At 45.0% G+C, this 26,847-nt stretch overlaps 1 protein-coding gene across 1 annotated transcript in view; it reads left to right on the top strand.

The window, feature by feature from the left end:
- The window catches only part of TRIO (trio Rho guanine nucleotide exchange factor), a 351,672-nt gene that overhangs the window by 191,980 nt on the left and 132,845 nt on the right, over positions 1 to 26,847 (top strand). Inside the window, 7 exon segments of the mRNA XM_038583299.1 lie at positions 14,662 to 14,831; positions 15,820 to 15,994; positions 20,258 to 20,453; positions 21,259 to 21,425; positions 23,233 to 23,352; positions 25,218 to 25,409; positions 25,816 to 25,965. Coding sequence (XP_038439227.1) covers positions 14,662 to 14,831; positions 15,820 to 15,994; positions 20,258 to 20,453; positions 21,259 to 21,425; positions 23,233 to 23,352; positions 25,218 to 25,409; positions 25,816 to 25,965 — 1,170 coding nt within the window.

Below are 26,847 nucleotides of genomic sequence, written 5' to 3'. Positions count from 1 at the left end.
ATCTTCAGGATTTGTAAAGATTAAGCTTGCTTTTAGGACAGAGAGGACCTTTTATATGAAGCAGTACTTATGGTTTATGTCACCTTTTCAACTTCGTTACGGTTTTCAAAAAGCAGACACTCAAGGAAGTTAGTTTTACAAAAGCTGTCTCCCCAGAGACTCAGTTGGTGTTCATTGGTTATTACGACATTGGTAGCATTTTTAAGAAAAAAAAAATATCTTAGAACATAAATGTTCTAGTTAGCCAACGGTGGGGCCTGTCTTGTCACCAGACCTGGAAATGGATTTAAAAGTGAAAACACTTTTGTTTTCATTGACTAACACTATGGGAACCACCAGAATTTATGAAGTGGATAGACTAAGGAGACCTTAAATCTGGTTTAAAGGTGGTTCAAGAGTTTTCAGCACATTCATTCTTCCGTTTGTCTATGAGAAACTTTCACAGTGGCAGAGAAACTGGCACGTTTTTCCTGACTTGTTTCTTCAGTGTGTGTCCCTACAGTGACCCGAGGCCAGGGAAGGATGCCTCTGGTGGCCAGTTGCAGGGGGCCCTGGCAGGCCCGGGCAGCTGGGTGTGCAGACGCCGGGAAGCCGGCCACATACAGGCTCTGAGTGCCGCCTGATTCTTCCCTGCGATTTGCTTGGACATCGTTTTGAGCCCCAACCGCTTTCTGAGTACATTCATTTGTTTACTGACCAGCTCCAGAATTTTCCTTTGTCTGCTTCCTCTGTGCCATGCCATGCCCCAAGACCCACAGGGCTATTTGGTAGATTCTATGTAGGAAGGAATGATTTCTTCAGTCATTGTGTTTTGAAACTGAAACTGTTTCAAACTGTTATTGAAAGAAAACTTAGATTCATTTAGAATAAATTTAATTAGTTGAAAACAAGATTGAAAGTGACAGAAGGGCCAAGGAGAGGAAGCCATGCTAATTAAATACATGTTTGCATGAAGTTACTAAATAGTTTAACATATCAGAGGAATAGAAAATTGCTGAAAGATCTCTGCTATCCGAGTTAATTTTTCTCAAGCAGATCATGCAATTTAAAATTACATAAGGAAGAAAGAAAAAGTAGTTTGTCTTTTTCAGTTAGGCAAATCATGAAGCTTTCTGGAAGTTCACTTACAAAGGCTCTCCCAGCAGTGGCAGTGGCGGTGGCGGTGCGCACGTTCGCCTGCTCATTCCAGGTGTTGAGCGGTGCTTGTTTCTCCCTTTCTGAAGCACAGCAGTTACACTTTCCTTTTTGCAGGAAATGAGCACGTATTCAAAGGTGATCTCACTAACAAGTATCTTTAAAGATGCTGGGTCAAGGTGATTTCGGTTCAGTGCTAGCTCGGGAATTCTTAAGAATCCCACCTGGAAGAGGGTTGGTGGTCACATGCTGTGGCTGTTCCTTGTGGAGCCCAGCTGCCCTCTGATTGGACTCTTGGCATCATTGGCAGTCACAGTGCAGAGCCCATTCCCTCCCTCCGCCTGGCCTCCCAGAGAGGGCCTGTCTCTGTCCCCGCCCCCCGCCCTTTCAATTCCCTGGGCGGGGACAGTCCCCGGTGAGGGGCAGGTCAGCTCTCTGAGTCCTCCAGCTCCCCGACCCGTCCTATGCTAAGTCCTCTACAGGCTGATCCTCAACTTTCAAGCCTTTCATTTTGGCCTTCTCAGCTGCACTTTTGCTGATGACTCCTGTGTCTGCATTGTCTAAGATGATTACTCATTCCTCCTTTGCTATTTTACCCCTACCTCTATGCCTCCAGGGACGTATGTGATAACTGCAGACATATTCCTGTGTTTCTTGTTTAGCTTTCAATCTGAAATAATTGTAGGCTTGTGGGAAGTTGGGCAAAAAAGAAATGGACAAGGAGGTGCATGCCCCCCTCTCCCAGCCTCCCCCAGTGTCACGCCTTGTCTAACAGCAGTTCACTAGGAAGGCACTGAGGTGACTTTGCTATGCCCCGTGGAGCTTATGCCGGTGTTGCAGGTGTGCACTCGTGTGGTTAGCTCTGTGCGCTGTTACCATGTGCAGATTCATGTAACTACCACCATTTTCGACATGCAAAATCCTACAGAATTGGTATACCTCCTGTTCATGCCCAACCTCGACTGCATCTCTCACCCCTGGCAACCAGCATATCCAAAAATGTTATATAACAAGATCAAATATCATGTAAGCTTTTTACTCCACAGTAATTAATTCCCTTGAGATCCATCAGTAGTTCTTTCCTCTTCGTTACTGAGTAGTGTTTCATGGTATGGATATGTCGTGTGTTAACTATTGGCAGTTTTGGTTATTTTCAGTCTTTGGTTATTACATTAAAGGACAGCTTGGTTATTTTCAGTCTTTGGCTATTACAGAAGGAGACACCAGACCATCATGCACAGGTTTACACGTGGCCTGAAGTTTTCATTTCTCTGGGGTAAATGCCCGAAGAGTGTCACTGCTGGGCCCTCTGATAAGCCCCTGTTGTTCCAAAAGAACAAAAAACTGTTTTTCAGAATGGCATGTACATCCCCATTAACAATGGGGGAGTGAGCTCTAGCTTTGTAACTTCTCAAAAGTCCAGGATCGCTTTGATACATTTGTCAGTGGGAAAGGTTAAGCGCCAATGCATAGTATCTTAGGATGTTTACTTTAAATGATGAAATCTCAATAATTTATGCTTAATATTCAGTTCCCTAATAGCTCTCTCCTTCCATTTTTAAGCATTTGATCCCTTTGATTTACTAATCTGATGTAGATACAAATTAGCAATTAAGCAGCCCCAGGCCAGAGAAAACAAGGGAAGCTAAGGGCTTAGGACCATTTACTGTGTCATCAGCCCTTGCCTGACTGAACGTTACATTTGGCTTTGGGCATTCGATTGCCATCAACAGGTTTAGCACTTTGTCTTCATATATTCTGTGGTGGTGTTGTGCCCAAGATCACGAATCCGAGAAACCGCCAAGGAGCTGACACTGATGCAAACACACGAGGGTTTATTTACAAGCTGGAGCCTGGGTCCAAGTGCACCCGACACAGCGGAGCAGGGACTTGGACCCCGACACTAAGAGGCGCAGCAGCTTTATAGGGGCCAGTGGCCCATGGGATACGCAGAAAGTTGCACAGTCATGCTGGTCCACTCGCAGGTGGCCGATTGAATTACATTTTACCCTAAAGAATTATATTTTACCCTAAAGTATCCATTTGAACTGGCCTATCACTGAGCCTGATTTCCGATTAGGGTGTGCCCTGGGCAGGTGTGCACTCGTGTGGTTAGCTCTGTGCGCTGGGCAGTGGGGCAGTGCCCTAAGTAATAAGAAGGTCAGCACAAGGCGGGTGCAGCCCAAAATAGAGTCAGACCTGCTCTGCTTGTCCAGGGGTAGGGGATTTTGTTAAATTTCCTGGGTCCCACAGTGTCTGGTATTTAAAAAAAAAAAAAAAAGGGACCCCTGGGTTGCTCAGTGGTTTAGCGACTGCCTTCAGCCCAGGGCATGATCCTGGAGACCCGGGATCAAGTCCCACATCAGGCTCCCTGTGTGGAGCCTGCTTCTCCCTCTGCCTGTGTCTCTGCCTCTTTGTTTCTCTCTGTGTCTCTCATGAATAAATAAATAAATACATCTCTTTTTTTTAATAATCTTTTTTTTTTTTTAAAAGAGGTCATTTTCCCATAGGTAGAAGTATACGTATATATTTTAAAAAAACTTGTCATTCAAGCTTTTTTTCTGTAAAAATACCATCTTTATTAAAATAACTCACAAAGTATATTAAAGTGTAACATATCCCCTGAACTGGCTGAGTGATCTGAGACAAATTGCTTCGGAGAACCTTGGCTTTCGCAACTCCAGAATAGGAATACTAAAACTCTGGGGTGCGAGGAACAGCTGAGTAAAGCTCCAGATGTAGTAGCTTACCCTAGTGCCTGTCTTGTAGCAGCTGCCAGTACAGGGCATCCTTTTTGCCTCCTCACCCGTCTATAATTGTTGAACACAGGATGAGGCAGATTTAAATGTGAAATGCAAAGGTATAAATACCTAGGTATAATCTGATCTTTTCCTGGCTTATCTTTGCTTAACCAAAACTGTATGATCTACTTTGGTGCCCTCTGTCTGAAAAGCACCGTGCTCTAGTCCTGTTCTTTAGGATCAAAGGTTGAAATCCTTCTAGACTTAGAAGCTCCATGTCTAGCCCCACTCTATCAGGACAGGGTCAGCTCTTTTATAAAGAATCTTTACTCATGAGTCATTCCATACTGACATGTGTTACTTTGTACGCGTCACTAAATACTTTTATTACCAGCCAGAGCTACAGAATAAGTGACCCCCCCCCCCCCACCAAATAAATACATATGAAACATTTTTATGGGATGCCTGGGTGGCTCAGTGGTTGGTTGAGCATCTGCCTTCAGCTCAGATCATGATCCTGGTGTCCTGGGATCGAATCCCACATCGGGCTCCCTGCAGGGAGCCTGTGTCTCTGCCTCTCTCTGTGTCTCTCATGAAAAAATAAATAAAATATTTTTGTTAGCCTGTGGGGGACAGAGGGATGTTACTATCTAAAAGGAAGTCCCGTTTATCCAAATAATTTCATGTAAAACAAGTTTTTTATCTGTAGAGTAGTTTAAAACTGGTTTAAATTCATGAATTTTCTATCTCTTAATATTGGTCCAATATTTTCAGGTAGAGAAAATTTTTATGTCAACAGAGAAATTAGATGGTAGTGTGGAGAATTACAGGAAACTCTAACATACCTGACACATAATGGTTGCTTAGATGATTTTAAGTAAATGAATTAATAAGTAATGTATATTATTTTTATTTGTAATTCAGTATTACAGCAGGAATTGAAAATCTAAACTGCACCAATTCTGAATTTTACAATTTCTTGTTGAAGTGTCAGCCCTTGATGGAGAGTTGGAAGTGTCTGCTTTAAGTTGTTTGTAGATTGGCCTCAATTAATGTAATAAAAAGGAGGGAGGCACTTTAACAGAATGTCAAACCAGTGCAATATGATAGGTCTTAAAATGCCCACCTGAAAATGGATGTATATGTGATCTGGTTTACTTATTAGACTGTTACTTAATAGAGCATTTTTAATATTCTTAATTTTTTATTTTGATACTTGGCTTCCTAAACTAAATGGGTTAGATCTTCAGTTAATTGCGAAAAGTACATCATCCATATGCATTTCTGGCATGTATTGTTTGTTACTGATTATTGTTGTTATTGATTAAGTGGTACATTGATTGCCAGCAACATATGAGGGTTTTGTCAGGAAAGCTTAAAAGCTCTAGATAAGAAAAAGCTTCTTGTTTTGTTGTTTGTTTTCCTTTCTTTGAAGCCCAAAATTCAGAACCCCAAGATCAAGGAAGGGCTGGGCTTTCTGCCTGGCACTAGTGAAGTCAATGGATGCAAGTAGAAAGTAGACTTCATCCACTTTCACTTTGCTTTTTTGTTCACCTCAAGGAGGCTGCTTTTCAGACTGCCTTAGAAGAAGTAAAAGATCAAAATGAGTGAAGATTTTAGAAGAAAGGACTTATTTCTTCTAAGTGAGTTCAAGTCTCTATTGCAAAACAAATTAGACCCCTGGGTGGTGAGAGAACTTGATGATTGGGTCTGTTGACCTTTATGGAAGTGTGACAGGAGAAAAGCCAGGAGGCTGGAGATGCAGAAGGCAGAGGTCACACAGCACTCAGGCAAGGTCAGCCCTAGGCAGAGTTCTAGAAGAGGCAGTTTATAAACCACCAGTAGAGAAAGATGTGAACAAGTTATAGCCTGTTAACTTAATTTATTCTTTACTGGGTTTCTGGTTTGATGAAGGGCCTGCAGTGGAATTAGTGAGCATTTGACATTTAATTTGTAGACAAAATAGGAAAGTATGAGTAATCCCTTAGTACAGTCACTAGAATCAAACTGCTGAATGGCTGGGAAAAAACTGTCAACTGAGGGAGTCCATTATCACAAGACCAGCCCTGTCCTTACCTTACCATGCTGCTCCCCAAGTGGAAGGTACCAGCCAGAAAGTGCTTCTGATAGTAAGATATTACTCATCAGTTTGTTGAGTAAAGAAGTAGTTTCTAGTCCAGACCCATGGTTGGACCAGACTTGCTGATAGTGGTGGCAATGGGAAATGGTAGGTCATTCACCTCAGTTGGACCTGAGGCCTAGGAGATGGGTGGGTTTCATCCCTGGTGTCCCCTTCTGTAGGAGGGCAGCCTGTGCAGTGGTCATGTCTTTGAAGTGACTCTGCTAATGTAGCAGAACTCTTATGTCCCAATGTAACACCTGGAAACATTACTCAGTGGAACGCTGGCACCCTGAAAACTCATCTTTGTTGTGTGGAGAGCTGTTTATCTTGAAAATGGGCAGATTGCCACAAAGCAAGGGCAGACTTGATGCAGCAGAAATAATTGTGGTGACCTTAAAAGCCTTGCCAGTGAGACTGTCATCACTGAGATTGTTAGTGGATGACCTCAGTGAGGCTGGGGTTGGTGTTTCCCCAATACATATCCGTCCCCATGTAGAAAGCCTGTGGGTGGGTGGATTGGCATGGGAGGCATGCTTATTAGAGTCTAGGCCAGGGTCTGTAGAATACGTAGGATCCCAAAACATGTCAGCAGGAATAAGTCAAAACATCCATCACAGAAATTGCATTCATGGGTTTTAATATGAGCCTTTTGAATCAGAGATGCTCATCTAGGCAGGTTGTAGAGTAAGGGTCACATAGATGGCCACAACACTTGTTAAAACAACAGCCATACACATGTTCATGAACAGAGTACACAGTAGTGTCCTGCCCTGTGGCTGGATGAGAAAAAATCACGACTGGGAGGCAATCATCTTGCTGTGCACTGCTGGTTGGATCACACGTGGTGTTGCCTTTGCTCACCAGTCCCCACTTTCCAAGGGGGGAGTGTTCAGAGAAGAGTGAGCTGGTGTGGAAGGAGTTTCAGAATCTGCCACGCTGGTAGAGCCCAAGGAATGAAGTGTTATCTGTCCTTGGGATCTGGAGGACCAATGCTCAAGAGACTTGTAGAGTGAAGGAGGAATTACATTGTGACTCAGGGGGGAAAACAGTTGCTGTCAAAATGACGTGGGGGTGGAGGAGCTCTTCCCAAATTTGAAACCTCAGGGGAGAGTGTTTTATGCTTTGGCAATATTGGGGAATAAAAAGAAAAAAAATCTCTCATCTCAAAATCTGTTTTTCACAAAGTTGACTTCATGTAAGCACCTGAATGCTTGAAGTTCCCACTCTGACCGTGGCCTCTGTGTGGTCCCTCCACCCAGCCATCACCTATACCTCACCTTGTCCTTGATTGCCTACCCATGTGGCATTGCCTCCTGACTGGGGGCTACCCTGACACGCTTCTGCTTGCTTCTCCTTCTGTCTGTTCTCTTACACATACTTGCAGACATATTATTTCATGATACTTTGATTTCTGTGCCCCCCCCCCCCCCCCAGGCCTTGCCCAGTACATCCTTCAGCAACTCCCTTTTGTCACATTAAGGCATATTTTATCACCCACCCCAGAATAACGAGTTACTTCTCAAGCCCTTACTCCTTGCTGATCCGGGCACCAGGCATGTGCACCATTTCAGGCTGAAGGAGGTGCTGCACATGGCAGGAACAGTTCCTCTTTGAGCCGCACTGCTTGTAGCTGAAACTGAATCAGGATCTGTGTGCACAGCGGGTGCCCTCTGAAGTCCTGCCTATAAGCTGCCACCAAACCTACCTATTCCTGTACCTGGCTTGCAGCTTCGCTGGGGGTTTGGCTTTTATGCATCCAGGGCTGGCCTGACCACTTGCTCATCCCCATTGGTACCCAAATGATTGTCCTTGTCATAAATAACAGTAGGAAAGCAGACCCCAGTGGTAGTAGCTTCTGTTTATTTCTTTCACAGGCCTGTGGTCACTTCATTTGATTTTCAGACTGGCTTTGCCAGTGAGGGAAGACGTACAGACAAAATGATCCCATTTCATGGATGAGAAATCCGAGGGTAGAGAGTGCCAAGGATTTTCCCAAGGCCACATGCAAATAGGGGCCAACATCTGAGGAGTTGTGCTTCTCCTTCAGATGGCGTGGGCTGGTGGACTGCACTCAGACTTCACATCTGAAAGAGGTTGCAGCTAAAACAATCCCCAGATCTCAGCATTCCCCCACCACCCGAGCTAACCATCCTACTACCTGCAGAATAGGGCTGGGAGCTCAGTCCTTCCTGGGATTCTTGGAGGCCAGCAAGTTCCTCTGGGAGCTCTCTGGCAAAGTCTCCCTTGCTGCAGTTTCCTCCTTTAGGCTCCTTTACAAGGGGGAGGGGCCCAAGTGCAAGTTCACCTGGGTCACACCCAGCCTGACTCTGCTGGATCCAGGACCAGAGCTCTCACATCTTTGTCACAGGACCTCTGTCCCTAGAAGCTCGTGTGTCTCCCAGCCTTCTCTGTGGATGGATCCTGGTCCGTGAACCAGGTCTGTATACAGCTGCATCCTGGTGGTGGGTTGGGTTCAAGCCCTCTTCCTTGGAGTGCTGCTGGCCATGGCTCAGAGGGCCTCTAAGGGGGGCAGCATTGCCCAGCTCTGGCCATGGGCCACGGTTCTCCTAGTGAAATCCAAGGTGCTGAGAACCCAGATGAAGTTCAGCTCCTCTCCTGCTGTCGGCAGAGATGTATCTCTTTACTGTAAATTAACAGCATGGACAGAAGTTCAGGGTTTTGTCACGCTCAGGAAATTTATGGTAGAAAGTTTCACAGGTATCTTAGAGACTTTTTCTCATTCTTTTATTCAAGTATTTTAGGCATCATATAACTTAAAAGCTTAAAAATAGGCTTTATTGGAATCATACTGCATTATGCTATGTATCAGTTTGTCACCAACTGACATCAGAAATGACCTTTATCTGGGGATCCCTGGGTGGTTCAATGGTTTGGCGCCTGCCTTTGGCCCAGGGCATGATCCTGGAATCCCTGGATCGAGTCCCATGTCGGGCTCCCTGCGTAGAGCCTGCTTCTCCCTCTGCCTGTGTCTCTGACTCACTCTCTCTGTGTCTCTCATGAATAAATAAATAAAATATTTGAAAAAAAAGAAAAGAAATGACCTTTATCTGAGAATCCTTTTTTTCTCCAAATAGAGAATATTTTCTGTAGAAGCAGAAGAAAAGAAAATCCAAAGGGGCAAAGGATTTGGGGGCCTTTTGACATTATGGGTTTAAATATAACCTTGCTCCTTCTACCTCATTTACTGTTGTTCCCTCTTCAACTGCCCGGGCCCAAGATCCATGTCTATGGTTTCCCTGGTACCCATGGCCCTTCACTGGTTCCATGGCTGGCCGGGCTGGGCCAGCATGTCCCACTGTGGTTGCGTGTCCGAGTGTCCACGATGTTGAGGAAAGGAAGAGGTTTGACCCACAGATCCTCGTGGCACTTCCCCTGCAACCAAGGGGAAGTATTTCTATGGACTCCAGTGCACTAATTCTAGCACCTTTTCCTCATACTATTTTTAGATGTAAAGAGATTGAAACGTGGGATGGTGTTAAGTCTACCAGACTGAGTGACATATTTTGAACAATGGGTAGGAACCTGGATATGTTTTGAAAAATATCTAGAGAAAGACGACTTTTAAAACTTTGTGGTTCTTACTAGAAAATTTTTTTCCAGAAGAACAAAAACTGGTAATAGTTACTTATTTCTTCACTCTGCATGTATCCTCCCATCCCGTTTACCCTTCCCAGCAGCTCCCTGAGTTGTAGGTACTGTTACCAGGCCCATTTTATAGAGGAGAAGCTGGAGGCCCGGACTCTGCTAGGTACCTTGCTCGAGGCCATGGCCTAGGATGTTATGTTAGGAGGATAGGGTGTCAAGCAATCTAGCTTCAGAGGCTACACTCTTAATTGTTACTCTGCATTACCTCTTAGGAGAAGTGTTTGAACTATCATTTGTGGCCCTGGCCATGAGGTTCTGTAGAAGCACTTACATATTGTGCCTCAGGCCACTTCCAAGCATTGGTTTTGGTCTCCTCCTCCTCACAGTGTCTAGAAGCAAGGCTCATTAACATGGTTTCATAACCTAATTATATATGTATTTTTTGCAGTGTTTGCCAGAGAAGAAGAGTTTTGTACCCTGTCATCCATCCTTCACCACAAGCAGAGTCGTGAGTTAGGCCTCACAGCTGAGTCAGGGAGGAGCACCAGATAGACACCTCTTGGGTCCAATGTGGCATCTAGGGCACTGGTGCAAGAAAGATGCTGGGCCAGGGCTCCTGGAGGGGCCTAGCCAGCTGATGTCCCTGGGGAGGCCTGACCCGTCTGTGTGAACAAGGGTGGGAAGGAGGGTTGGGCCACCTGGATGCTGGATGTGTCATATCTAGTACATGCAGATCCTCTACCAGCTGTCTTCATTCATGTTGTTGTATTTTGCTGATATTGTAGTGTTTTTTCGAGTGGGCTTTGAAAAAAAAATGTGTTTCTGTTTTCTCCACAAATTTTAAAAAAAGATATTAGTCTCTACTAGTGTTAAGAGAACCTAGCTCTTAAAAGTGTAGTGCAACTAAAATTGGAGGCCCCCATTGGTTCTCACTCTCCATGGGCCAGATTGTTCTCTGATGAGTCCCACACCCTCTTCCGTGATGCCAAGTCTACATTTGGGGTAGACTTGGCTCCTTTACCTTCTCATCAGTGCTGCTTCTGTTTAGATTACAGTGTAATAGAGCAGTCCTTTTTGGATGTACATTTGCTTGTACACCGAACGCCACTGAATGAGTGCTACCCTTTCTAAAGAACCAGTAGTATAATTAGTGCAGTGCCTCTCTATCCATTCCTTATGTGTGCTCCACTTTCCACCCATTCGTTAGCCACCTGTTAGTTAACCAGGGCTGACTCACAGGCAAGTGTACTTCAAAGGACACCCCCCCTTCCTGGGTTCCCTTACACAGACACGAGCAGCTTCACTGCAGTGTGTATGGTAAGGTGGAAGATAATAGTTGGGATTTTGAGAGAAAGGGACTGAAGTGGTTTTTTTAAATTTTCTTTTACGGTGGAGTCCGTGTAATTGAATGGGTCGACCTTTTCATAGTGTTTGTTTTCAGTCAAGTGTCCCCAGGGTGGGAAGGCTGCTGTGGCCTTGTGTGGTTGAGGGTTTTTTTTCCTCTACAGGGAGCAAGTGGGAGGAGGTTGATGAAACCATTTCAGCTGGAAAAGCCTACCTATTAGATAACATATCCTGAATGTTTTTGACTCAATAAAATGTCTTGGTAAAATTTTTTGCTCACTGGCACATTCTTGGTTTCTTTTAGTGAATCTTGCCTCTTGAGTTAATTTGGGTGGGTCATTATGCTTTGGGAATTAAATTTGTACAGAGTACTGCTGATCACTCAGTGCTCTCCTGTGCTGTCTTCTGGCCCTCGTAGTGACTTCCTGAGGCCAGTATTGGTCTGAGGGTCCCTGCTGTAGCGAACCGCGTCTCAGAGAAATTCAGTGATCTCTTAGGTCACAGAGCAGCGCTTTCTTTTTCTTTTCTTTTTTTTTTTAATTTATTTTTAAGTTATTTTTTAATAATAAATTTATTTTTTATTGGTGTTCAATTTGCCAACATACAGAATAACACCCAGTGCTCATCCCATCAACTGCCCCCCTCAGTGCCCGTCACCCATTCACCTCCACCCCCCGCCCTCCTCCCCTTCCACCACCCCTAATTCATTTCCCAGAGTTAGGAGTCTTTATGTTCTGTCTCCCTTTCTGATATTTCTCACACATTTCTTCTCCATTCCCTTATATTCCCTTTCACTATTATTTATATTCCCCAAATAAATGAGAACACACTGTTTGTCCTTCTCCGATTGACTTACTTCACTCAGCATAATACCCTCCAGTTCCATCCACGTTGAAGCAAATGGTGGGTATTTGTCGTTTCTAATGGCTGAGGAATATTCCATTGTATACATAGACCACATTTTCTTTATCCATTCATCTTTCAATGGACACCGAGGCTCCTTCCACAGTTTGGCTATTGTGGACATGAGCAGCACTTTCTTAAAGCATCTCTTAAATCCACAGTAGTCCTACTGTATAATATGACCTGTAGAACTTGGGAGGTTTTTCATAGGAAATATTGGAGCAGATTGGGAGATGCTAATGATCATGATGGTATTTACAAATGCAGCAGTGTTCATGAGAATTTAGAGGAAAGCAGACAACAAACCCTAAAGAGTATGTTCTTGATTATGGGCCCTTTATAGATTGTACAGAGCATTAGTCCATATTTATATGGTGATTCGAAGAATGGTACTTTTGATGTTGACCTACAGTATCAGTGCAAAGTGTGACTGGAGCTAGAGGGCGCTTCTCCAATACCGGCTTTGTCAATAGCTCGGCACCAGCAGTTGATTTTGTCCATGTCGTGAAGGTGACTACATAACCTAGGCTACTTTTCCTTAATCTATAAGATCAAAGAGGTGAACCAGCCTACCTCTTTTTTTTTTTTTTAATTTATTTATGATAGTCACACACAGAGAGAGAGAGAGAGGCAGAGACATAGGCAGAGGGAGAAGCAGGCTCCATGCGCCGAAAGCCCGACGTGGGATTCGATCCCGGGTCTCCAGGATCGCGCCCTGGGCCAAAGGCAGGCGCCACACCGCTGGGCCACCCAGGGATCCCAAGCCTACCTCTTAAACTCCTTTAAATTAAAATTCTGGAATTGGATGCAGTTTGGTAACTTAATACACAAAAATGGGTGGATAGTAAAAAAAAAAAAAAAGTTAACAGGTGTTTTATTGAACATTTTTAGTAAAATCAACTCCTAGGGTCCCAGGTAGCTTAACTGAAAAATAAGTCCTTTGCCATCACTTTCCTTGTTTTTAAATTCACCTGCTGTATTGAAAATACTTACTGACCTGACAGGAGCCATATGGATATTTTATTTCTAACTAAAGCTACGTTTAACAACAAAAGAATTCTTAGAAGGTTAGCTTGGGTTTGCCATCATTAGTAAGTAGGGAATTAACTAATTAAAACCATATAAGATAGACGGCACTCATCTGGAATGACTAAAATTAAAAAGACCGACCATATCAGGTATTGTTGAGGATGAAGAAGAATTAGAACTTTCAAAGGCTGCTTGCAGAAATGTGCCTGGTACAGCCCCTTGGGAAGAGCAGTTTGGTGATTTGTAAAAAAATTTAAACATAGACCTATATGTGATCCAGCATTCTACACCACTATTCATCATTAAAAAGTAAGGTGGGGGTTAACATAGGTACATGCAGAGACCGTGCACAGAAGTTCATAGGAGCAATGTTTGTAATGGCCAAAAAGTGGAAACAGCTCAGATGTCCTCACCAGGTGAGGGGCTAAACTGGGCCATATACATAGGCTGGAATCCTGTTTCACAGTAGAAAAGGTACCTGACGGTAGTATGGATGGAGCTCGAAATAATTATGTTGGAGGAAAGAAAGCAGACCAGAAATAGAGTTCATACTATATGGTTCCTTTTCTAGGCTTTTTCAAGAAAACTCCAGCTAATCTCTAGTGACAGCAGCTGGGTGGTTGCCTGGGGAGGGAGGGCAGAGGGGAACAGAGAGATTCCAGAGGGCACAGGGTGACAGAGCTGTTCCCTGTGGACAGCAGGGGTCCTTTCATGGGCTTGACCACATGCTAAGAACTTCGCAAACTGTATCCTGAAATTCGTGCAGTTTATTGCATGTCACTTATAGCTCAGTAAAGCAGTTTTCAAAGGAGATGAGCTCAGAAGCAAAAGACCCAATAAGCATTTGCTCTGGCAAGCATGGTCTCACCGTGGGAGCCACAGGGCCTGGCTGTAGTGGGCGCTTGGAAGATAGTGTTGGGGGGTTGCTTCTCACATCCCCCAGGAAGCAGGAAGCATTTTCTCCTCACACAAACCACTTCTAAGCTGCCAGAGCCTGTGTGGTATAAGTGGCCGTCTCCTCCTGTCTACCGAGTGCCCCCCACAGGTGTGGGGGGTGGGGGAGGGACCATGGGCTCCTCTCGCCAGGCCTGGACTACCTCTTGCCACTGCTGTTCCAGATTGTCTTTACGTGGCCTCATCCCCTGACCCATTGTGAGTGGTGTACAGTGGCGTCGCAGGTGTCTTCAGCACGCACGCTCCTTCCACCTGTGTGGGTGAGCGGCGGCCGGGCCGGGCCGGGGTCCCAAACGCTGCTGCTGCCTGTGGATTCTTCGCCGCATCACATGCTGCCTCCTTTTCTGAGCGATGTAAAGCAGCCACATCTGAGCAGCAGCTTAATAATTAATAATGGGTTGTAGTGCTCTTGCTAAAAATAAAATAAGACCATCCATCTGCTAAACAAGAGTCAGAGGATGTGTAAAAGAACGCTTATCTTATGCTTAGCAGATGTGCCGTAAGCAGAAGGGGCCTTTCTTACCTCTCTTGCACCATGATTGAGCCTAGGAAGAGTCCAAAAGAGTGACTTCCCTTCCCTTCCCTTCCCTTCCCTCTTTTCTCTGTGGCCGTCCCCTTGGGCTCTCTTCTGTTTGTGCTGCCCCACGCTGGGGTTGTACACTGGTGCCTGTTCTGGGTGCTCCCCCCTTCCCTCCCATCTCCGGGAGAGGCTGCTGCCAGTGGGCTTTGGGCTGGGCTCCCAGGCTGGCGGTGTGGGCTCTCAGTGTCCAACACCAGGCTTCCCGGGGGGCAGGGGGCCCGGCCTCACTGCACTCTGTCCTTCCCCAGCTGTGGACATGGCTGGAGGAGCTGCAGAAGGAGCTGCTGGACGATGTGTACGCCGAGTCGGTGGAGGCCGTGCAGGACCTCATCAAGCGCTTTGGCCAACAGCAGCAGACGACCCTGCAAGTGACGGTCAACGTGATCAAGGAAGGGGAGGACCTCATACAGCAGCTGAGGTGGGCCCATCCCTGCCCTCCCACCGGAGTGCAGATGCTTTGAAATCCTTCCAGGAATGTCCCCTTCCCTGGGCTCCCACTTTTGAACAATTAGCTGTGATTCTCTGTCCAACTAGGTAGAGAACAAATAACATTTCTGCATACAAAGGAGAGTAACATTCCTTTCTTTTTTTTTCCCCCACTATGACCGTCTTTTTGACTTGGTGATTTCCCTCATTACAGCACTGACTAATAAACTTTCCCAGAACTCAGCTTTTATTGCTTTCCTGTTAACACCTACCTAATAATTACTGAAATGTCTTTGTGAACTGGATTGATTTAAAGCTCCTCTGACTGCGTCCTTCAGGCCCTGACTGACCTGCCTCTCTAGAGGATGCTGGGCCTCCCTGTCCTCGGAGGGACAGGGAGGCTCAGGGAGGCCAGGCCTAGTGGGGAGCGTCACCTGTCCCTCAGGTGCTCCTCCATGCAGGAAGGCAGGAGGCCCTGCTGGGCCTGGAAGCAGATTCATTTTACAGATCACTGAGAGGACAGCTTTTGAATCATTACTGGTTATTTCACGTGATGCTCACTTTGCCCAGAGTCAGGCAAAAGTGACCTAATAAAGGCTGAATTGATCGCATTAGTTTAACCCCTTGTTGCCGATACGACTCTATCATTTGTAGCAAACAGATGTCATATCGCCTATTCTGTTCTCTCTCCTCAAGGAGACGGGTGGCTGAAGTGCCTTTCTGTAACAGGCTTTTTTGAGAGCGGGGGTGGGCGGTGCAGAGGAGTCCTCAGGGTGGCCTCAAACCTGGCAGCTCCCTCGGAGGAGGAAGCTTTGTGTACAGCATTGTGTGGCGGGAGGGGCCGCTGTTTCCATTTTCTGAGACCAGCAGCCCTGCTTCCTGTCAGCCTCCTGCCCCCTGAAGTCCACCCGGCCGGATCTGGTCTCTGACAATGGAAGACGTTCTCATGCCGCCGGTCCATCCCCCTCTGCCTTCCGCAGGGACTCAGCCATCTCCAGCAACAAGACCCCCCACAACAGCTCCATCAGTCACATCGAGACGGTGCTTCAGCAGCTGGACGAGGCCCAGGCCCAGATGGAGGAGCTCTTCCAGGAGCGCAAAATCAAGCTGGAGCTCTTCCTGCAGCTGCGCATATTCGAGAGGGATGCCATCGATGTGAGTGTCAGTCCCTCCTCTGTCCCCGCCTCTGCCCCGCCTCTGCCCCGTGGGTTCCTGCCTCCTCTCCTGGCCCTGGTCAGGACAGTCAGAGGGAGGAAGGACAGTGCCTTGCCCTGGAGCTGGGGGGATTGTGCTGGAAGGCACACTGCACGGCAGGTAGAGCCAAGCAGAGCTGCCACATACAAGTACAGCTGCCTCGCAGCGTAGCCCTCACTAGGTCCATGCAGCACTCCCCGACCTGTGGGGTGGTCTGTGGGGCAGAGTCACACCCTGGAGCCACTATCCTCTCTTCTTCCTTCTGTCTTTCCCCTCCTTGCCCCGCTGCCTGCCTTTCCCCCTCTGCAGCCCCCTCCCCAGACAGTGAGAATAAGCCTAGCCTATGCTGGTAGCTTTTTTGAGAGTATGAAATCCAGTTTTTTTCCTCCACCGAAGTGTGCTCCAATGATCTTTCATTCTTACCTAAAAATTACACCTTCAATGTGAGGTTTTTTTTCTTTTTCTTCAACAAAAGGGTGGTTCTTAATTTTGTGCCAGGGAAGATCTTATTTTTGGACTTGATGAAGTACAAGCAGAAGTGAGTGTAATTGGATGATGCTGAACTTGTCTGTGGAACAGGATGAAAGGGACCAAAGCTCACTTCAGCTGGGGGGGAGGCCAGTTTCCTGGTGCCTGTCCATTTCATACAGCTGGTGGGGGGACAGAGTGCCTGTCCGGGTACCTGTGAGCCCACCCATTGGTCCTGTGCCAGCGGAGCAGAGTCTGTAGGCCGTGCCCTCCCCAGGCTAGTGCCTCGAGGCTGTGCAGGGCTGGCAATCACTTCTCAGCTGAGGGGAGGACCCTCTGCCAGAAGTGGACCTTTGCTTCCTTCTTTTGGGCCTGTGTGTAGGCCCATGTCCAAGTGGTAGGCTCGATGTGTGGTACAGGGTCCAGGCCAGCCCTGTGCAAGACGTTTCGTGGGGATCTTTGTGATCAGCCACCTGTCTGAACATCCATTGATGTTTTCATTTCCTTTCTTTAAAGAAAGGCCTTCTTGGCTGTTTTCGTTTTCATCATTGGTTCATGACAAGAAAGGAGTTAGATGCCATGCATGTTGTCTAGTAAAATCTGCTCTTGGTGTCTTGACGTTTAGAGCCATATGAAGCCATGTAGAGCAAGGCACACTGTACTCAGCTCATTGAGGACCTGCCTGGGTGTGGTTTGCTGGTTCCAGTGTGCACATCTTATGAACAGCACGCCTGTTTTCCTCTCTGACCTCTACTTCACATGAATTGCTTTTATAAACTTAGCTTTTTGAGTAGTTTCAATTAGTAAATAGAGCAATCAGGCATTATTTCAAGTTTTTCATCAGAACATTTTGATACTTTAAAAAAATGTCTTAGCTTCATTTGTATTGCTGCTTTTTTAAAGGAAAAAATTTAATTGTATTTCCATTTTCAGTAAACTAGTGTTTTAAAATGTAGCTCAGGAACTGGAAATACTCATTTTCCCCACACCAAAGCCACAAAATTCCAGGTGGCCTTAATAAAGCCAGTGTGCCAGGCCAGGGGTAAGTGCTTTCCTGAACTAAGGAAGTTAGACCTGCAGTTCAGTCACAGGCCATTTTAAAAATGCAGTTTAAAAGCTTTTAAAAGGTCATAGCCCAGAACCTCTTTTCTCTAGAATAATCCTGAAACATGAAAACCTGAGCAGTTGAGGCTTCAGCTGGGATTTTATCCCTTATCTGGGAAAATTCTCCATTCGACTGCCCGTAGAAGCATGGAATTAACTTTATGGGAGAAACTTCTCTGTTCCCTGGCCAATTTTTAAAAATCCCTCATATTTCTTGTATTTTATAGCCTTTCCATCTCTCAAAAGTGGATCTAGGTTTTCTATGGCTTAGAATATTGCAATTTCAGCCTCTTGATATTCCAGGTAAAATCTGCTCTATTGATCTGAAAACAACAAAATCATTACTGTAGCATCCTGTGACAGTTACTTATGGAACAGATACATATGTGTTTAGGAAGAGGAACTTACAGAATTTCTAAACATTCTGGGATATGTTTTAAAAATCATTGTTTCAGGGCAGCCCCGGTGGCGCAGCGGTTTAGTGCTGCCTGCAGCCCGGGGTATGATATTGGAGACCCTGGATCGAGTCCCATGTTGGGCTCCCTGCATGGAGCCTGCTTCTCTCTGTGTCTGTGTCTCTGCCTCTCTCTCTCTCTGTGTGTCTATGAATAAATAAATAAAATCTTAAAAAACAAAAGTTTAAAAAAATAAAAATAAAAATCATTGTTTCAGAGTTACTTCTCCAAAGAATTCCCGTTCAAAAATGACTTCCACTTTCACGAACTTTGTTATTGCCACTGATTTCTTGTTTTCACTTGTGTGTGTAACATGCTGTGATAGTGAACCTGGAGCAGGATTTTTCCTGATGGTCCTTTGATCATGCCCATTGCCAGAGTTTCTTTCAGCTTGGCGAGTATTTTTGAATCCTACTGGTTCTAGAATGTTCATCTTTTATTATCCACTCTTGAGTGTTGTCTGAGCCTGACGGTGTCTCCAGGAGACATTATTTGTGAGTCTTTGTCTCACTAGTACACCTGACCCTCTCCTGCTTTAGTGTCAGAAATGAACGTTAGGAGAGAAAATGACCCTTAGAGTAGAGATAAAGATTAAAGCTATGGTAAGCTTTTTCTCTTTTCCTTTTTAAAAATATTTTCCCTCAGTGTGTCTTCGGCTTCTGTGTAATTTAACATTGTTTAAATGTATTAATTAGCCCAATTTACTAAGTTATTGTAAATACACACACTGTATGCAGACCCCAATAATGAAAGAATAAACCCGGAAGATTTGTGCCGGAGGAGTTTGGGGAAGCCTTCCGTTTTTATTACTTCTCATCTCCTGGTTGGGTTCTGTGTGAACTCTCACATTGTCAGATTTTCAGACTCAGGTAGTTATTGCTTATCTGCATAAAGTAAATCAGGACACATGGGAAAGGTTATTCTACTTAAGTGTAGAGAATACAGTGTTTTTTCACTAAAAGTGTTTTTCCTCCTTTCTGGATTTTGTTGTTTTTAGCCTTAATTAAAAAAACATATATATAGATTACAGAAGTTTTCAAACTAGTGCCAAAGTAGCAAGGATGGTACAGTCCACATGCCTGTCTCCCGAATGTAGCAAGATTGTGCCTTCTCCCTGCCAATACCCCTTCTTTTGTTAATCGTTCTGCTGTAGTATGTTAGAGTAGAGCTTTGCCAGCTTATCATTTCCCTCCTAAAGACTTCCTTATGCATGTCTACAAAATCAGGCCTTTCTCCTCGTAACCACAGTCTGCTACCCCTCACCAACACTCAGCTGCTGCTGGAACCTCTGCAGCTGCCCCGGGCAGCAGAGGGTGCCCGTGGGCGCCGCTCACAGGGTGATATTGATAGTCTTTCCATCCAGGATGGTCTCTTCATCCACCCTTCTTTTCCTGCTGTGACTTTCTGGAATGACTACATCAGTGGAAGAAAACCAGGTCCCACATTCTGAATTCACTTAGTGATTTTCTGTTTTTCTTTTCCTCATATTTCCGGTGAACTTGGAAGTTCAATGTAAAGACCTGATTAAGATTTGGGCTCCTAATTAAGTTTCTGTGCCAGATATTCCCCAGGGGCCACAGCTTCTCCTGTCGGAAGGCTGGTCCTGTCTGGTTCCACTTTTTTAGGGATCTGAGGTTGGCCTGTGGGATTAGGAGGTGGCAGTCTGACCCTCCCATTAAATCCCCTGTCTTTTCCATTAGAGTTTACTGCATGTCGATGATCATTCCCTGAAGAGTTATTTCACTAGAATTTCAAAACAAAATTAGAAAAAAAGCTTTCTAATCTTATTATATGTACATTTATTAACTAGATTTATTTATAAAGGGGAACCTTCCATCGTTGTTCTAGGCTTAAATAATTGTGTCTTTTAATTACCAATTTCAAGGTAAAGGTTGGTTTCTTGTCAACATTTAATCAGAAGAGTTTTTCCATTTAATTTTAGTTTTTTAAGGTTCTTTTTTAAAAAAACATTAGGAATTAAGGTATTTTTATGTATTTTGTACATTTTATTCAATTGTGGTAGGTTTTTTGTGTCTAACTCTTCCCTCTTTGGCCTGTGGGAACCCCTCCAGCTGGGTTCCATGTCCTTCAGACACAGTCACATTAGTTCCTTCCTTCCTTACTTGGCACAGTGAAATGTCGCAGCAGGTATTTATTTTGTAAGTCTCTGTCCTAAGAAGATACTCTCCTCTATCAGATCATCTCAGACCTTGAGTCTTGGAACGATGAGCTTTCTCAGCAAATGAACGACTTTGACACAGAAGATCTCACAATAGCAGAACAGCGCCTCCAGCACCATGCAGACAAAGCTTTAACCATGAACAACTTGACCTTTGATGTCATCCACCAAGGGCAGGACCTCTTGCAGTATGTCAATGAAGTGCAGGCCTCTGGTAAGGAGTGCATTGCGTTCTACGTCAGCTGTGGGTCTTCAGGTCACACAGGAATTCATCCTGTCTGTGTGATGTTTGTGTGTGTGACAATTTGTTAGCTCATGTGACATAGGTGTTCTAGGTACCTGCTCTTCAAAAGAAACATTTTGCTGTTTGATTTTCACATACCATGATCACATTTAACAGTATGTAGTGTACTTAATCCTTAATATTCTTACATGTCATTTCACGTAGCATGAACTCTTAATTGTATATCTATGAATGAAATGTAAATCTCAAAGGAATTTTTCACATTTAAAATATTTTTCTTAGTTTATATTTTACCAGCAGATGTCACTGTAGGTCCAAAAATGTAAAAGGAAGTTGATAGTGTTTAAAACTTAGCAGCAAATTGCATACTACATTACTCCTGGTATACAAATCAAATTAAATGCTTCCTGAAGAGTACGCTGGGCACACGGATGTGCAGTAAAACAAGCCAAAGTTCACTCATTTATAAAGGCAAGGCACATGTCACCAGTTATCACTGTAGAAATAGAGCGACAGGAGATGGGTTTGGTTTGATTAGCTATACATCATATTTTGCTTTGGAACATATTAGATATATTCTTGGAGATCCCCTGGGCATGCTCAGAAGCACATGTAAACACTCTGCTGGCTACACCTGCCTTGAATTTGGCCTCCAAGGTAATGGCCTGGCCAAGCTGGCCAGATTATTCACAAAAGCACAGTGTGTGTCATGTGCGGCTGAAGAAACGGGTCAACATGCCAGTTGAACTCTGGGCTCTCCCTTCAATGTCCACAGGTGTGGAGCTGCTTTGCGATAGAGATGTCGACATGGCCACTCGGGTCCAGGACCTCCTGGAGTTCCTTCATGAAAAGCAGCAGGAACTGGATTTAGCAGCAGAACAGCATCGGAAGCACTTGGAGCAGTGTGTGCAGCTTCGCCATCTGCAGGCTGAAGTGAAGCAGGTAAACAAGCTGCTGGATGTAGAGCCAGACCAAAGTGGCGCTCGATGGGTGACCTCTTGGTCATTTGGGATATAAGCGCTGGGGCAGATTGTCACAGCTGTTGTGATCTGTGATGTGACATGTATACCCCCGTAGCTTGGTGTAAGGAGGGAGCCTGTGTCCAGACAGCTGTGTGTTTACTCTGTAGTGGAAAAGCCTTTAGGTGTATCACTTGACAGTAACATTCATTTGGCTTGTTTTGTTACTGGTGGTCTCTTGCTTGAAGCTCTGAGTACTTTGATTCTCAGGCTAAATAACTGATTTTTCTGCCAAATAGGCTGTTATCAGTCTGGATGGTGTCACAGGCTATAGAGGGTTGGGGTTTTCTTCAGCATGCTCTACTGCTCTCAGATAGCATGGCAAAATAAAAATGGAATATTTGAAAGAGACTGCTTTCAGCTCATGGCCAGTGGAATTCCATGCATATATTCAGCATGTGCATGACATTTTATATCATGAGCCACTCTTGATACCACCTCGATGCAAGGGAATCTTTCTGGGATTCTGGTGGAAGTACAGAAGAACATGTGGTAGGTTGAGCAGAGGGATGAGGTACCTCTGTAGTGTGAATAAGATATGGTGCGTAAGTGGGTGGCAGTCACGTTGAAACAGATATACTGTCCAATTGGAAACCTTTAAAGGGTACCTGTGAGCCTTGAATGTAATGAGATGAAGTATTATGATCTGCCTTTTACAGAGCAGTTGTTAACATATTCCTTCTTGCTAAAAACAAGACAATAGAATAGGAATTGCATTGCCTGTAAGAGTCCAGAAATGGTGCTCAGAAATTACTTTCTGTACGTTACACATCAGGATGTGGTAGGTTGCTGGTGTTTGCTCAGCAGCCATGTGATGGGTCTGACAGATAGGTGGGGAATGGGTGTCAGGTGGCTCTTACAGCCTCAGCTGCCCTCCACTTCCCAGGCAGCAGGCAGGGAAAAACATAACCAGGAAGAAGCAGTACTTATATCAGAAAAGACATGTGTTCACACAGCCACCCCAAGGCTACAGTGTGGATCACAGTAGCTGGAGAGAGTGTCCTGACGGTAGTGAAGCTGTGACATGGGGGCCGTGAAGTGGTTTTAAGTGCCCCTCCATCCCCCTGCAAAATCGAGGTTTTCTGAGTAAAGGAGATAAGGAAAAGTAGGTATTAGGTAGGTAACCAGCAGTCTGTGCCATAAATAACTACCCACGATGACCTTCGACAACCTCTGTGGCTTCCACAGTTGCAGTGCTCTGTTTGTGTGTGCTGCTAAGAATCTCGGGATGTGACCCTGAGCGTTGGAGCACTGCTGAATCCGTTCTTTGGTTAGCGTGCCATTTAACACTGACATTACACCGGAAAATACGGTGGGGAAATAAAATAGTTCCCTTACCAAGCAGTTTGCTAATTTTGTGTATTCATTAAGACTAAAAGGAATGAAAAATACTTTTCATGATTACCAGGGAATTATTTATGGCAATAGGTATTCTAATGGGCGATTCTTAATCTGTTTTGACCTGTGGACTAATAACAATCCTCTGGACTCCCTACCTTATCAGCACCTATTTGATGCTATAAGATAAGTGAATTAATTTTAAAGTGCAACACTTATGATCACATGCCATGTAAGGACATCAGGCTTTTGGCAGTGGGATCATAGGAAACCTATGCTTCACAGATGATGGGAGCAGCTTGACAACCTTGTCCACATGGCTCGTGTCCCCCTGGCCCACAGTGGCCCCCTGGGGAGGGCCGATGCTTGGAGGTCCATGTGTCATGTTTCAGGTGCTGGGCTGGATCCGCAATGGAGAGTCAATGCTGAATGCTGGACTCATCACGGCCAGCTCATTACAGGAGGCGGAGCAGCTGCAGAGGGAGCACGAGCAGTTCCAGCACGCCATCGAGGTAGGGACACTGGCCTGCCTCCCACCTCAGGACATGTCTGCTAAGCCCCCTCATGTGGGACTGACCCTGAGCTGAGGGGGTTCAGCAGGACCCAAAGTGACGACACTTATACATGTACAGTTTATTTCAGGGGAAGAAACAGGCTGGTGACTGCAGTGAGGAGAGGGTGTGTATGTGCCAGTCTGGGGACTTCACAGTGCTGCTCTGGAGGCCAGGTGGCTCCTGCTGTCCTCCTGCCTTAAGAGCCCTGGCAGGATGTACCACCCACTGTCAGGAACACCTGGTGCCAGAGAATTTGAGTTGGAGTCTGGGCTCAGGGGTTTTATGCTTTCCTGGACAAAGCAGAGCACCATGGGCGGCTCAGCCAGACCAGGTGCAAATCACCAATAAACAGCACTCTCCACAGAACTTCCCCAGCCGTGGTTAAAAGCCACGTTCCTCACCTTGGGTGGGTGTCAGTGCCAGGGTGGGACTTAAGCAGAATGGCTTGCGCCAGTTCCAAGTCCACTCAGATTCACTTTCACAGCATATGAATTAGTTATTCTTAGAATTTTTGTGGGGAGAGGGGAGTTAATGATGGTAGGTAGTCTTGGTACATTCGAGGGAAAAAGCATTTGATTACAGAAAACTTATTTCCTGCTGTAGTTACATACATAGGTGGAGAAGAAAGCCATGGAATACTGTTGCTTTATTCTCAAGATTGACATGTTTTCAACTATTTGGTGCCAACAGACACATATTAACACTTCTTCCTGAAGCCCAGACTCTGGGCTCTTGAAAATTGTACACTGTGCCTAGTGATTTCTAATGATTAAATTGCTAATACATGTCAGTGTGTTTGGGTTAAGGACAGGGTTGATTATATTGTGTATAGTCTTTATGGGGTCATTTAGTGCCTTTTCAGGTGAAATGCAAAATTTTGCTATGGTTAAAAAAAAAGAAAAAAGAAAAAAAATCTGTGTATCTGTGTCCACAGAGACCCATGTACTCCCCTAACTGCTGTGATGTCTGGTGTTCTTCATGGAGAGAGCCAACCTGTCAGCCCCTTGTGGAATCTTCTAGTGAACATTCATGAGCAAGAATTCCCACTGGATTTCTGATATTATTTTGATATTTTAATATGGCATGAACCTCCAGAGAACACAGTTGGCTCATTCTTAGCTTTTTTTTTTTTTTTTTTTAAGATTTTATTTATTTATTCATGAGAGATACAGAGAGAGGCAGAGGGAGAAGCAGGCTCCCTGTGGGGAGCCCGATGCAAGACTCGATCCCGGGACCCTGGGATCACACCCTGAGCTGAAGGCAGATGCTCAACCACTGAGTCATTCAGGCGTCCCTCATTCTTAGCTTTTAATTATGTTTCTCTCTCTCTCTTTTAAAGTCAATAGTGCTTGAAAACTTTTCAGTCAAGTCTAAATTTTAACATATAAGTGAAAAAGGCATTCACTGTAGCACCTTTTCCTACATGTGTTCATTTGCCTCTAGTGGTTATTACAAGGAGAATCAATAGGAAAAATGAACTTGGAACATTTCAACAGCTTTTTCAGAATATTGGCTATTAAGGTATTTCCCTGCTATTTCTCAAGCTAAGAACCCCACAACTGAGACCCATTCTGGAATGCCTTAATGCATTGCATTCTTCATCAAGTAATTTAAATATAAACACAGTTCTTGCTAGGCATGAAAACTTTTTTTTTTTTTTAACTGAACTGTCTGCTGTGTTTGTAGAAGTGTCCTAGTGAGTATTTTAAATGAAGTTGTTTCTATAAAAGCAAGTGGAGTGGAACAATGGCAGCCTTCCCAGTTTTCCAGTAAGCGCATGACACCCCTGTTCAATAAGCATTCCCTTCCCTTCTCTTACTTAGAAAACACATCAAAGCGCCTTGCAGGTGCAGCAGAAGGCAGAAGCCATGCTGCAGGCCAATCACTATGACATGGACATGATCAGGGACTGCGCCGAGAAAGTGGCCTCTCACTGGCAGCAGCTCATGCTCAAGATGGAAGACCGCCTCAAGCTTGTGAATGCATCTGTGGCCTTCTACAAAACCTCAGAGCAGGTGAGGGAGGGAGGTTCTGCTCCTTCGGCTCCTGGCCAAACTTTTACTTTGGACTCCCATTTTCTTGGACAACTCAGTCCTTAATTCTTCAGTCATTACTGAGCCAGTCAGTTCAAAGTCAAGCAGAGAAAAGCATTCTAGAAGCAGAAGGATTATTGCTTACCTTAGGAACCAAAGAGTAATAGGTTGGAAAGTAGCTGAGAGGACCTCTGTTTTCCTCTCATTTAAATATGTAGCCTGAACCACAACCAGAGAGAGACGGGCAATTCAGTTTGTATTGGGTTCTTGTTCTGAAAGACCTGCCTGAGTACGATGGAGCCCAGGGCTCTTTCTGATGCTCTTGGGCCCCAGCCCCAGGCCAGCACTTTCATCCTCAGAGCATGACTGACCACTTCTCCACTCACAGGTCTGCAGTGTCCTCGAGAGCCTGGAGCAGGAGTACAAGAGAGAAGAGGACTGGTGTGGAGGAGCCGACAAACTGGGGCCCAACTCAGAGACGGACCATGTCACCCCAATGATCAGCAAGCATCTGGAGCAGAAAGAAGCATTCCTGAAGGTACGGAGCTGGCCCTTTGGGTGCTGGGGCCTCCCTGAACAGGGCACATGAAGAGGGTTCACCTGAAGATGGCTAGGTCTAGACTGTCAGAAAACCACAGATGTTGCAGTGTGCCAGGCATATGTAGCCACCTTGGCTTGCCAGGCTGGCCCCTGACGCCTACAGCTCTTCCCTTGTGTGGAAAGGGAGTGTGGTGACATTGCATCAGTGCTGGGTTACTTGGTCAGACAAAGTCTTAAAATCTTTCACTTGTGATTTACATACACTCTCTAGTTTTCACAAAGAGCTGGAAACCTGTGTGAATAAATCATGGGTGGAAGTCATAACTCCAAATGATTCTGAGCAGAGAAAGAGATTGATTTGGTGAGACAAAAATGCCTATAGCTTAAAATAATCTTTTGGAAATTAAGCCTTTTTAGGTAGAAAGACTGAACCCAGTGCAGAGCAGACACAAAGCAGGACACTGCTTGTGGTTTCAGGATAGTTACTCACACTTGCTCCGGAAGTGTTTCCTGCAGAAGAAACTTAATCCCGTTTAGGCCAAGTTGGAAGTTTGAACTCTGAGAAGATTTAATGAGGAATTTCTCTAGCCGCCTTTGTTGTGTGTTTGTGTATGTATGTGTGTATATTCATATATAAATCACCCAAAAGGTCTACAAGTGCTCAAAATGTTTGGCAACATTTCCCTGTTTCTTTCACTCTTGAGAAAGATCTCCCAAGGCTCTGCCTTTTGCCACTCAGACCTGTTAAGAATAGGCATGGTGTTTGCTTTTCGTGGTCACTTTATTGAGTTTTGCATTGGCATTCTGACCCCTCTGACACCGTTTCCTATTACATTTAATAATTTGTTTCCATTCTGAAGGTGATGTCTGTCCTGACAGT

The sequence above is a fragment of the Canis lupus genome, chromosome 34 (genome assembly GCF_011100685.1).
Source record: "Canis lupus familiaris isolate Mischka breed German Shepherd chromosome 34, alternate assembly UU_Cfam_GSD_1.0, whole genome shotgun sequence".
NCBI classification, from domain to species: domain Eukaryota; kingdom Metazoa; phylum Chordata; class Mammalia; order Carnivora; family Canidae; genus Canis; species Canis lupus.
The sequence above is the reverse complement of the archived record's forward strand: the minus strand, read 5'-3'. Positions and strand labels throughout refer to the sequence as shown.